We start from the raw sequence: 13,510 nt of genomic DNA on the forward strand, positions 1-13,510 counted from the left end.
TTGTCTTCTCTTAAACCAGGACGAGACCAAATTCCACAACACCCGTAATATGCCAACAGTATTAATTACTAATATTAAACAGCTCACATATAAGGGTGAACAAGGACCTCGGGAGCCTGCATAATAAAACCAGCCCGGGTAGGGAGAGAGAGATGTATTCCCTCATTGTCTCCACAAGATAGCTCCCCCAGCACAGTAAGATCATCAATGCCAGGGCAAGGCAGATGATAGCCACTGTTTGTACTAGCATGCTCCTAAGCTTAGCAAAATAGAGATAAGCAGTGCAGTCAACAAACTCTGTGACCTGCAGAGGAGCTTGCCACTTAATAACTACTATAGCTATAGCACGTTTAATACAAAACTGCCTTTGTAGGCCCCCATGTTGGGCACCAAAAAGGACTGTGGTGGTTTAACCTCGGCTGGACGCCAGGTGTCCACCAAGCTGCTCTATCACTCCCCTCCTCAGCAGGACAGGGAGGGGAGAAAAATAAGATGGAAAACCCAACCTCAAACTTGTGGGTCAAGATAAAGGCAGTTTAATACAGCAGAAGCAAAATATTTATTCTCTACTTCCCATCAGCAGGCGATGTCTGGCCACTTCCTGGGAAGTAGGGCTTCAGTATGCATAGCGGTTGCTCCGGAAGACAGATGTTGTAAAAAAACAAATGCCTCCCCCTGTTCCTCCCTCTATCTCTCAGCTTTTTATTGCTGAGCAAACATCATATGGTATGGAATATCCTTTGGGTCAGCTGTCTTGGCTGTGTCCCCTCCCAAGATCATGCCCACCCCCAGCCTGCTGCTGGGGAAAAAGAAATGTTGGAGAGACAGCCTTGATGTGTGCCAGCACTGCTCAGTAGTAGCCAAAACACTGGTGTGTTATCAACAGTTTGCTAGCTACCAATACACAGCACAGCGCTATGAGGGCTGCTATGGGGAGAATTAACTCCATCTCAGCCAGACCCAATACACCTTGGTGTTTGTAGGCTTGTTTCTCACATTTTAATTTTTTTTCCCCTCATGCTACATTCTACCATGTGGTGTTTTGGCCTTTCTTAAATATGTTATTACAGAGGTGCCACCAGCTTTGGCCTATAGGGGGTCTTTTGCGAAGCTGGCTGGAACAGTCTATCTCCATGGGGGGGGGGGGCTGCATCTGATGTTTTCTCATAGATGCCACCCCTGGAGGCCCCCCTCACCCTATTCCCACTACCAAAACTTTGCAACATGAACCCAGTACAACAGTTTAATAAGTGAGAGAGGGTGAGAGAGAGTGAGAATGAGGGAGGGAGAATGTTAATGCCCATCCAGTCTCTGAGCTGCAGTTACTTTGCAAATATTGTCCTCTAGTTTTAGAATAGAATATTTCAGTTGGAAGGGACTTACAATAATCATCTAGTCCAACCGTTATTTCTGAGCATGACATTATATGGTATGGAATATACATTTGGTCGGTTTGGGTCAGCTGTCCTGGCTGTGTCCTCTTCCAGCTTCTTGCTCATTCCCAGCCTACTCGCAGAGGGGGAGCAGAGTGAGAAACAGAAAAGGCCCCTATGCTGTGTAAACACTTGATCCTGCTCTAGCAGGGAGGTTGGACTAGATGATCTCCAGAGGTGTTAAAGAAAATCTACCAGACGTGAGTTACCCTAGGTTTGCTTTATTGCAGCGCTGGATGCACGGGGGAAACAGCTCCACCAAACGTGCATACCAGGTGATCACCAACATACAGGTTATATAGAATCAAAATATACATATTCATTATTTTTCAAGCCAGTTTGTTTACAGGTCTTTACTAATTTGTCTTTGATCGTCCTATTCATCCTTTCTACTTGTCCTGATGATTGTGGATGATAAGGTGTGTGCAATTGCATCTTGATATTTAATGAATAATAAATTTGCACTAAAATTGCGGCAGAGAAATGTGCTCCCCTGTCCGAGTCAATTATTTCAGGAACTCCATACCTAGGTATTATCTCTTTTAACAGAGCTTTTTTAACCACTGCTTTTGAGTCATTCTTTCGAGTTGGGAAAGCCTCCACCCAGCCCGAAAGCTGATCAATGATCACAAGTAAATAAGCATATCCCGTAGCCCTAGGCATCTCCGCGTAGTCAATCTGTAGTTTTGAAAAGGATACGTTGCTGGAGGTCGCTTTCCTGCTGGTGCCTTGATTTTCAAAGAGGCATACTGTTTGCACAGTCGACACCCTTCGCAAGCTCTCTTAACAGCAGCATAAATCCCTGGTGCTGCCCACAGTCTCTGTACTCTCAAAGCTATATTCTCAGGTCCACCATGGGTTTTCTCATGGTGCCATCGCGCGATCGATATTAAATACCTTTTTGGGAGTAATGGTTTCCCCCCTAGAGTCCATTGTCCATTCTGCTGTTCAGCTCCCAGCTTCTCCCAGAGCTGGCTGTCTTCCTCAGGAAGTTCCTCATACAGCTTCTGCATGCCTGGCAATTCCCGGTCGAGCTCTCCTTGATGGGTCAGTGTCATTGCAAAGATGACTTGTCGGGCTGCCGCTTTTGCAGCCTGGTCCGCGAGCTCGTTCCCTTTTGCCAATTGATTCTCTTGGTTGGTGTGTGCTTTAATATATATTACTGCTAGTTCAGATGGTAATTGGATCGCCTCCAAAAGTTCTTTAATCTGTTGTCCATGGGCGATCGTTTTACCTGCTGATGTGAGAAATCCCCTTTCTTTCCACAGCATACCTGTAGCATGACAAACTCCAAACGCATACTTAGAGTCAGTATACAAATTAACCCGTATTCCGATCGCATATTGTGCAGCTTTCATGAGGGCGACGATCTCTGCGCCTTGAGCACCTAGAGTGGGAGGCAAAGGTCCTGCTAACAATACCTTAGTTTCCGTGGTAACAGCAAACCCAGTACATTTCCATCCTTCTTCATAATAGGAGGAGCCGTCGGTAAACAAGTTCATATCTGGGTTATCCAAAGGCTGATCTCGTAGGTCGTCTCGTGGTTTGCTTGTCATTTTGATCACCTGTTCACAATCATGTTCATCCTTTTCTCCATCTGTGGGCAGTGGCATTAAGGTGGCAGGATTCAAGGTATTACATCTTTCCAATCTTAAATTGTCAGCAAGCAAAAGTATTAGTTCATATTTATGTGCTCTTTGTGGAGAAAGTGCTTTCTCGGCATATTGTTTCAATAATATTTCAACTTCATGTGGCACACAGACTACTAGGGGATGTCCCAAGACTATGTTCCGGCTTTTTTCCACTAACTCAGCAGCGGTAGCCACAGCTCTTATGCAAAACGGAGTTCCTCTTGCTACTGAATCTAATGCGCAAGAATAATAGGCTATAGGTCTTTCATGTGGCCATAAAGTTTGAACTAAAACTCCATTTGCTGTTCCTTTGTTTTCTGTGCAATAAAGTTTAAAGGGTTTAGAATAGTCTGGAAGCCCCAAAGCTGGAGCTTGCATTAATGCTTCCTTTAATGCACGAAAGGCTTTTTCTTGTTCAGGACCCCAAGTTATTGGTTCCACTTCCTCATTTTTCGTTGCCTCATTAAGAGGTTTCGCTATTTCACTGAATCCAGGAATCCATGGCCTACAAAATCCCACTTGTCCTAAAAATCCCCTTAATTGTTTCTTTGTTACTGGTCTGGGAATTTCTTGTATAGCTCTTACCCATTCTGGATCTACTTCTCTCCTCCCTGGTTTAAGAATAAACCCCAGATACTTTACCTGTTGTTGACAGAGTTGCAGTTTGGATAGAGATGCACGGTGACCCTTTTTTGCAAGTTGGATGCACAAATATTCAGTATCCCGCATACAATCTTCAGCCGTATGGCTTGCTAGTAACAAATCATCAACATACTGAATCAAGACAGAATCCCCAGAAAATTTTAAGTCTCTTAGATCGTTTCTGAGAATTTGAGAAAAGATGGTTGGTGAACTAGTAAACCCTTGTGGCAAGCGTGTCCAAGTCAACTGTTTTCCTTGCCAAGTGAAGGCAAAAATCAATTGACTTTCTTCAGCAATAGGTATACTGAAAAATGCTCCTGTTAAATCCAAAACAGTAAAATATTGTGCCCATACAGGTATTTGGGTAAGAATTAAACTTGGGTCAGGGACAACAGGGTGTGGGGAAATTACATGCTCATTTACTGCACGGAGATCTTGAACAAATCTATGTTCTGGATCCCCATCGTTATCTAATCGATGTTTACTTACTGGCAAGATTGGAGTATTATATGGACTTTGACATTCCTTGAGTATTCCTTTTTCTAAGAAAACTGCAATCTGTTTTTGAATACTTGGGATAGCCTCATCTGCAATCGGGTACTGTTTAATTGATGGAGGTGACCCTCCTTTTGTTTTAATTATTACCGGTTCTGTAGATAACAATAATCCTATATCATCACCAGAGCTGCTCCATAGTTCCCGGGGAACTGCTTCAAGTCCTTTTGGAATTTTAAAACCTGATTCTTCTTCTTCTTGTGGAATTTGCACAATTTCTGATCCCATGATTATTAACTTGATTCCAGCCGGAGCAAGGAGTATTTGAGTACCAAATTCCTGCAAAAGATCACGTCCTAGCAAAGACACAGGTGAATTTGGAGATATCACAAATCTTCCTCATACCATTTTCTCTGCAATGATAATTGGAAGTGGGGTTGAAATATATTTTATTTCTTGTCCAACAACCCCTCTTATAAGTACCTTCTCCTTAGAAATCAATGTTTGTGGGAGTGCGTAATTCAAAAGGGACAAAGTTGCTCCTGTGTCTACAAAAAGTGTCAACAAAAAGTCCGTTTACCTTTGCAGTAATTTGTCCATACTCATTTACCTTCACTCCTTCATTCGACATTTTCGCAGTCCTTCGGTAAGCATGGAATTCAGCTCATTAATTTTCTATTGTGAGTGAGGGCGCGGTGGATACGGTGGATTTGATCCTCGTCCAGCACTTACTGGGCGGAGTGGGCACTCTCGCTGGATATGTCCTATATTCCCACAATAAAAACACTCTAAAGTATTAGGATTAGATTGGTTAAGAGAAGAAAGAAAGGGAGCCCTTCCCCCACGTCCCCTTCCTCTTGGCGTTCCCCTTGAAATTCCTCTGCCCCTTCCTCTTGATTGATAATTCTGTGTAATTGCTGCAGCCAACAAACTAATTTCTCTCTCTTTTTCCTGTCGCTCTCGTTTTCTTTCCTGTTTATTTCTCTCGTTCTCTCTCTTTTGTTTTTCTTCATCTCTACCATCAAAAACAAATGCAGCAATACTCAGTATTTTAGTCAGGGTTTCCCCTTGCCACCCAGGCATGTGCTTTTTAAAATACTTATTTATATCAGGAGAAGACTGCTCCACAAATACACTAATAGCCAATGGTTCTTGAAAATTTTCTCTAGTCATTCCCCGGATTTCAACAAGGTAGTTTTCAATCTTATCCAATAATCGCTGGAGTGTTCATCAGGTTTTTGTCTGCATTCAAGGACCTTTGTGCAATTTGTAACTCTTTCGCCACATTGCCGTATGGCCTCCAATAATTGTCCGATGGCTGCCCAATAAGCTTCCATCGGTTGTGGCTAAATTCCAATTAGGGTCCTCAGTGGGCCAGGGATTTAATCTTTGACCCCTCTGAGCAATTTCTCGGTCCTTTTGAAAAATTTTATCATCTCGCTCATCCATCTGGAATAGTTCTCTCAACAAAGTTTTCATGTCACTCCAATTAGGTGTATAATCAGTGACTATTCCAGATAGCATTTGCGCACATTTTTCTGCATCATCTCTTAATCTTGGCATTTTGCTTTGCCACATAATCAAATCACCTTGTTTCCAAGGTTCGTGGCGCATCACAGCAGTCACTGCAGGAACTTCAGGAGGAGCTCCTGGTCCTGCTCTGGGATTTGGGATGTAATCCAATTTCATGGGAAACATCCCTGCTTGGGGAAGGTCAGTTTCCTCGGCCTCAGGGGCAGAGGGAAGTGGGCTTACCCGTGGTTTAGATGGCTTACGTCTTTGACAAGACCAATCATACCAAATATACCAATAGTCAATATTTTGACTTGCAGTATCTTCTAAAATAGTCCTTAAAAACTTTAACTTATGGGGCCTAAAAGTTCCTTTGGGAGGCCAAATATCCATAGGTCCTCCCCCTCGAGATCGAGTTAGGAATGGCCATTCCATTCAGGATGACACAACACAATCAGTCTTTTCTTTTGCAAAGTCTGTGCCCCATAAACCTTATTCCAATTTTCCAAAACCTCAGCAAGGGGCGTCCCCCTTTCAACGCTGGGTGTATTTCCCATTTCTTACTTCTTTTCCTCTTACCAAATCTTTTAGCAAGTTTAAACACAAGAGTACTCCCAGTATCGTCTGGAAAGACCCGTGTCCAAGTCTCTTAGGTGAACTCGCCTATTTTTGCCGGCAACGAGCATTGGTCACGGGTTTGTCCAGAGAATTAACTGGTGCTTCTTCCTCTTGCGTCCTAGGGTCCCATCTGGGTCGCCATCTGTTAAAGAAAATCTACCAGATGTCAGTTACCCTAGGTTTGCTTTATTGCAGCGCTGGATGCACGGGGGAAACAGCTCCACCAAACGTGCATACCAGGTGATCACCAACATACAGGTTATATAGAATCAAAATATACATATTCATTATTTTTCCGAGAAAAGGCAGTCCTATGATAATCATTTCTTGGAATCCATTTCCATATTCTCCTCCCCATCACGCATGCTCAGTGATTTGAGTTGGTGGTCCTCAGGGGTCTCTGGTGGTCGTCAGTGGTCTCGCACCCGTGTCCGCTGGATGACCCTCTTCTTGCAGGCATGGGCAGTATCCTCGCTGTGGATACACTTGTCCATAATAACTTACTTCATAAGATTAATATTCCTGGGCCTATTGTCCGTTGGGTAGGGACTGTACAAGGAACGTAGCAGCATTCTACATTGCCATGGTCAGTTAGCTTCATTACCTATTACCATGATTAAAAACCCCTTTCCCACAATTATAGGCTTTAAAACAGTTCTAGGCCTTAAGCAGCTTTCTAGTAAATGTAAGTTTTCTTATAGCTAAGCTTCTATATTTTTTACAAGAGGTCCCTCCCAACTCCTACCATTCTGTGATGCCGTGAAATTGTTTAAGTTAAATGTCTTCGACATTAAATTTCTAAAAATAAAACTTTGTTTTTCTTGATCTTAAAAATTATTAAATACTCTCCTTAAATAAAAAGAGCTATCATGCAGTGCTACTACTCAAACATACATCTCTGGAACTCTATCTGTATGTGTTAATATAATGAAGTAAAGCATAAAGTAGACTTGAGAAATAAACCATTTGTCCACTTTCTATTATAAACTAAGAAAAATAATTAAGATTGTATTGCCAGAATGAGGTAAACTTTACCGTTTATGTAAATTAAGTTTATTGTACTGTTAAGTGGAAAAAATACGTGGATGTGTGTAACTTTTTTCCTGAAGAAATGTGTTGACACCTGTTATCAGAGTTCACAGGCATTCTTTACTAGACATTTAAAAATACTTTCATTCTTGTCATGTAGCCATTCATTTAGGCTGTCATCACACTTTCTGTTTTTACAACATTTCATTTGTTTAGTTTTTTGTAATCAAGTTTTGTGAGAGTAAGGAACCTCGTGATCCATTTTCTGTCTTGACTTTGAAAGCTGTACTTGTGCTTTCATGTGAAAACTCTTTGCTGTCCATACCACCAGGAAGATCTCTTGCTCTGTGCTAATAGATTAGGAAAACACTTCTGTAGCACATTTGTGTTGTTAGGTTTATTTAAATGAATAAATTTGGCTAATCTTTTTTATATATATTTTTTTGTGGCAGCCGATTTATTTTGCACATTCCAAGTGAAGAGAGAGACAATACAATCAGAGTGTGTTTTCAAATTGAATTTGCCCATTGGTTTTACTTGGATTTCTATGTGCAAAACACACCAGGATTACCTCAGTGTGGGATAAGAGACTTTGCTAAAGCTGATATCCTTTTTATTACTGTAATTGTTTTCAGTCTCTGAATAAATCGCAAACTGAACATTGTTAGTGAAACTTCATATCTTATACTTGCAGCAGGAAAATGACAGTTCATGGGTTAGTGATTAAAAACCAGTATTGCTAAATAAGTGAATTTTAACTTTGTTTGCTTCCATAAGTTGTGACTTCTACAAAAGAAATGTCTCTCTTGTTGCTTAAGAATTATGGCAATCAAGTAGTTTCTTATTTTTGAGGTTTTTTTTCACTTTGACTTTTCCTCATGGCTGCAGTTTGGCAGATCTCAAAGATGAGCTGTTGGAGCTCTTAATGGTGTTCTCTCTTTAATTCAATCCCTTTCAAAGAAAACACTGATGTAAATGTTAACATAGCTAAAGATGGTATGTGTTTCCTGATGGATAATGGTATGTATTTGTTGGGAGTTATAGTTGCTGCTGGATTCTTCTAGAGGCCATTTTGTTGATAGGGAAGATGAATTTTTACTGAATTCATACACTTGTCCTCTGCTTTTTTCATTAATTATTGGGCCTTGGTGGAACTTGCATGATCTAGTCCTTGATGGAGAAAAACTTAAGTAAGCTTCATACCAATAGCCAGCAAGTATTTTTGTTTTAACCATTTTTACATGCCTTCTTGAGGTGGGACTGAAGTGTTGGTTTTAACTTTAATAATATTGTCTGTGGTTTCACTACCCAACGTAATTCCTTGTCAGTTTGATATCAAAGACTCTAGTTTGAAAGACTGACAATATATATTTTGGCAATAAACTGTAAAAAAGTGTTCGTCTTCTGTCAATGGATATTACACAGTTGGGGTTTTTAAGTAGTTTTTTGAATTATAACAGTATTTTCAGACCAACACAATTCCTCTAGTAATTGTAGGCAGTGCAAGAAAAATGCAATTTAATAGATAGTACTTGTTCATTATACTGTTCCCTTTCCAGCTTACTTTTGCTGGAGATACTAGTTTAAAACAGAACACTGCAGCAAAATATTCTGTTGTAGAATATTTCTTATTGGTAGCATCTTTAGCATTTTAATAAGTTGGGGGGGGGTGTGCTGTGGTGCCTTTTTTTTAACATCTAGATTTGCTTTCAAAGTTTTAGAATTATAAAGGTCGTTCATATTTTCTCTGCATGATGAGTTTTGATAAGGTGTATTAGAGTTTAGATCTTGTATAACTTGGTGCCATTTAAAAGTGGAAGGGGGGTTTGGCTAGTAAATGCTTAAGTACAGATTCTACGCAGTATAGCAAATGATTGTAAGAAGAATTTCACTTTGCTTACTTCAAGTGGGAGACTAAGCAAAGTATTTTTCTCTGTCCCATTCATTTAACAATGGGAAAATGTATTTTAAAATTATATATATTTAAAATAACTGGTTTTAATGGATACTTTTTCTTCAAAATTAGGGGAGACCTTCCTTCAAACAAGCACTCCTGTTTTTTTTAAAAAATTGGCTTGTATAACATTTCCCAAACCACTTAATGCTTTCTCACCTGTAGAGTTTGGTAATAGATTACTTGTAGTACTCTTACATACGCTTGGAAGTATTTAGAAAGCATTTTGGGAAGGGAGTGTGGTTATTTTAAATGTTGAGTGGGTATCTTTTTGTATGACTGCATGTGATTGGAAACTGGGTACTTAAATTTAGTTTCCTTAACACGTTGCTGTACTCTTCAGTCACTGTCCTTTTTTACTGCCTCAAGATGAAGATGTACAAAAGGTTTTAGATGAGTGGAAGGAATATAAAATGGGAGTGCCAACCTACGGTGCAATTATACTCGATGACACGCTTGAAAATGTAAGTATGGAAATACTTGTGAGGGACTTAAATGGAAGCATGGAGTATGCTAGCAAAAGTAATCTTTGTGTAGTTTACATATGTCATCTGTAGGAAAAATAAACAAAAACACCCAAGAGGCGCTTGAGATTTGCAAAGACCTGACAGAAATGTGACACCACTTAAGTTTGTACAGGAATATAACGTGGGGGTAAAATATGGGAGACAATAAATACAGTTCTGCTTTCTTTACTACTGTGGTTTTTTGTTTGGTTTTTTTTTTAGTTCTGAATTACATGGTGTCAGAGAAAATTTGGCAGTTCTTGATAGAACGCAGAAAACTAGGAAAGCTATAATGATAATGAATGTTTAAGGGTTCCTTATTTCAAATAAAAGTTTTATTTTCCGATGATACAAATCTGGGAGGAGTAGCCAAGACACCAGAAGGCTGCGCTGCTATTCAGCAAGATCTGGACACACTAGAGAATTGGGTGGAGAAGAACCAAATGAAATGCAATAAGGGCAAGTGTATGGTCCTGCACCTAGGGAGGAATAACCCCATGCACCAGTACAGGTTAGGGGTTGACCTGCTGGGAAGCAGTGCTGCGGAGAAGGACCTGGGAGTCCTGGTGGAAAATGAGTTAAGCATGAGCCAGCAATGTGCCCTTGTGGCCAAGAAGGCCAATGGTATCCTGGGGTGCATTAAGAAGAGCGTGGCCAGCAGGTCAAGGGAGGTTATCCTCCCCTCTACTCTGCCCTGGTGAGGCCACATCTGGAGTACTGTGTCCAGTTCTGGGCTCCCCAGTCCAAGACAGACAGGGAACTACTGGAGAGAGTCCAGCGGAGGGCTACCAGGATGATTAGGGGACTGGAGCATCTCTCTGATGAGGAAAGGCTGCGAGAGCTGGGTCTGTTTAGCATGGAGAAGCAAAGACTGAGAGGGGATCTTCTCAATGCTTATAAATATCTAAAGGGTGGATGTCAAGAGGAAGGGGCCAGACTCTTTTCAGTGGTGCCCAGTGACAGGACAAGGGGCAATGGGCACAAACTGGAACACAGGAAGTTCCATCTGCATATGAGGAAAACCTTCTTCGCTTTGAGGGTGACCGAGCACTGGAACGGGTGTCCCAGAGAGGTTGTGGAATCTCCTTCTTGGGAGATATTCAAAACCTGCCTGGATGTAATCCTGTGCAACCTGCTCTAGGTGTTCCTGCTCTAGGTGTTCCTGCTCTAGCAGGGGAGTAGGACTAGATGATCTCCAGAGGTCCCTTCCAACCCCTACCATTCTGTGATTCTGTGATTTTGGGGCAATGGAGGTGGAGGAAAGAGATTAAATAGAAATTGGTTAGAATAGTGGGTGTTTGACAGTTGCATTCCTTTTCTTCTGCAGGTTCTTTTGGTCCAGGGCTATTTAGCAAAGTCTGGCTGGGGATTTCCAAAAGGGAAAGTAAATAAAGAAGAGACTCCTCATGACTGTGCTGTAAGAGAGGTAAATTCTCTTTGAATCTCTTAAATTAAAGGATTAACACAGGATACATGCGTTAGCAGAGAAGTCACTCAATATATCTTTTTATGGAAATCTGGTAAATAACTTGTGTATTCTTGCTGGAGTCTTCTGCTGTAGCTTTTGGTCCTTTTCTGAGTTACCAGTTGTGATCACCAAGAATTTGGTCATCTAGTGTAAAATCACAGGTTTTGATGTTTTTAATTTCCTTGCATTGACTTGGTAAGTTTACTGAATGTCACTTTTAAAGTTCTATTCTGCAATTCCAATTTACTTTTAAGTATTAATTTTGGTTGAAGAACCACCAGAACTGTTAAGATGGTACAAGAATGGGAAATGAGCCTATGTTAGCTGGGTTGTGTAAAAAGGATAAAGAGATGAGTTGGAGTGACACACCAATGTTTGAGGGACATTGTTCTAGAGAGGTCCTTTGGTCTGCCGTCTCAGTGGAGGTAGGGGATGGAGATCCGTGCAGTGGCAAAGATGCAAGGGTTATTGATGAGTTAGAAACCATGGAAGCGCCTGAGAAAAAGCCCCTATGCTGTGTAAGCACTTGTGTTCAGCAATAGCTAAAACATTGGTGTGTTATCAACACTATTTTAGCAACAAACCTAAACTACAGTACTATATGGACTCTCCTATGAAGAAAATTAACTCCTTCTCAGCCAGACCCACTACAATAACTCAACAATTTATCCTAGTTTTGGTAATTTAATCTCTCTGTGCTTCAATAGCAGGACTGTTCTGACCCACGTTGTTAACTGACAAGTCACAGGTATCCATATAGTAATTCTTCATCATGCTATCTTGCTACTGAATTATACTCTGCTGAATAAGTAAGTAGAAGTGCAGAGACTTAGTGTAGTGTCTTACTGTAGAGCTTTAACATAGGATTTAGGCTTCTTGGTGTTTTCTTCTATAGGCAAGCACTGTCACCCCATCTTTTGACTTTCAGAGGTGTGAACTAGAGGTGCCTGTTAGCAGTTCAGTCACTCTTTTGGGAGTTGGGCAATGCAAATGTTTCAGGTGCCGAGGTGAGCAGTTCCGGTGCCAGCACGATCTGTAGCAGAGCGCTCTAGCACAGTGCACAGGGGGGTTTCCTGAAGCGGGGAAAACCTCAGGGAGAGCCGAGAGAGCCGCCAGGAGCCCTCAGCTCGCGCGACAGCGACTGATGAGACTTGGGCGGGGTCAGGGGCAACGGCGGCCAAGCCCTCCCCAGACATATAAAAGAAGCCCCTAGGGAGCTTTAGCGACCAGGGCGCGGCGCGGCAGTGTGCGGAAGACCGTGCAGGAAGGGTGCTGAAATTCTGCTGGCTCGACCAGGGAAGTAATGGTATCCACCTGGCAGAAAGCCATGTCCACTCTAAACTCTGCACCCACCATGACTGATGCAGCTTCCCAGACAGAGCTCTGGTGGGAACGTGCTGCCACCCAGGTGTTAGGCTGCAGGGTATGCCCTACTCTTATGCCAGTATCAGACGGCAGTAGTGAGCATACCTGTGGAAGGTGCACCCAGGTAGAGGAACTCCTCTGCTTAGTGACAGAGCTCCGAGAGGAGGTGAGTAGGTTAAGGAGTGTCAGGGAGTCCAAGAGAGAGATAGACTACTGGAATTGCACCCTACCTTTCCCTGAGAAAGGCCTGTCAGGCAGATGGGACACACGATATGGAGGTTTCCCTATCTTCTCTCTGCCTGGCTGAACACAGTGACTGAAGGGATAGGGGGAAATGGGGACAAGTTCCTGTCCGGCACAACAGGTGTATCTCCTCTGTGACTACCCCACCATCCCAGGTGCCCTTGGATAATAGGTACAAGGCTCTGCAAGTGGAACTGAACAATGATGAATACAATGGTTCATCTAGGTTGGAGGAGTCGCTGAGGTTAAGTCGGCCTATACCCTGCATCAAAACTGCTTCCATAAAGAAAAAAAGATGGGTCATTTTCATAGGAGACTCTCTCCTGAGGGGAACAGAAGGTCCAATATGCAGAAAGGACCGACTTCTTAGGGAAGTCTGCTGCCTCCCTGGGGCCTGGGTTAAAGATGTGAAGAGAAAGCTTCCTACCGTGGTACAGCCCTCGGATTATTATCCATTATTGATTTTTCATGTAGATATTGCTGAAGTTACAACAAGAAGTCCGAGGGCAATCAAGAGAGAATTCAAGCCCTCGGGGTGACTGGTTAAGGGATCAGGAGCACAAGTAGTGTTCTCCTCCATCCTTCCAGTTGCAGGGAATGATGAGGGAAGAAAC

The 13,510-nt window shown here is 42.1% G+C and overlaps 1 protein-coding gene and 1 long non-coding RNA gene across 2 annotated transcripts in view; both read left to right on the plus strand.

Moving 5' to 3' along the window:
* LOC142599226 (uncharacterized) overlaps positions 1–13,510 on the plus strand; it is a 1,086,559-nt gene that overhangs the window by 851,165 nt on the left and 221,884 nt on the right. The window lies entirely within an intron of this gene.
* The window catches only part of LOC104638787 (m7GpppN-mRNA hydrolase-like), a 28,963-nt gene continuing 22,803 nt past the window's right edge, over positions 7,351–13,510 (plus strand). The window contains exons 1-4 of the mRNA XM_075739192.1: positions 7,351–7,355; positions 7,813–7,964; positions 9,651–9,778; positions 11,148–11,246. Coding sequence (XP_075595307.1) covers positions 7,351–7,355; positions 7,813–7,964; positions 9,651–9,778; positions 11,148–11,246 — 384 coding nt within the window. The remainder of the gene's footprint in view (positions 7,356–7,812; positions 7,965–9,650; positions 9,779–11,147; positions 11,247–13,510) is intronic.

The sequence above is a fragment of the Balearica regulorum genome, chromosome W, assembly GCF_011004875.1.
Source record: "Balearica regulorum gibbericeps isolate bBalReg1 chromosome W, bBalReg1.pri, whole genome shotgun sequence".
NCBI classification, from domain to species: Eukaryota; Metazoa; Chordata; class Aves; order Gruiformes; family Gruidae; genus Balearica; species Balearica regulorum.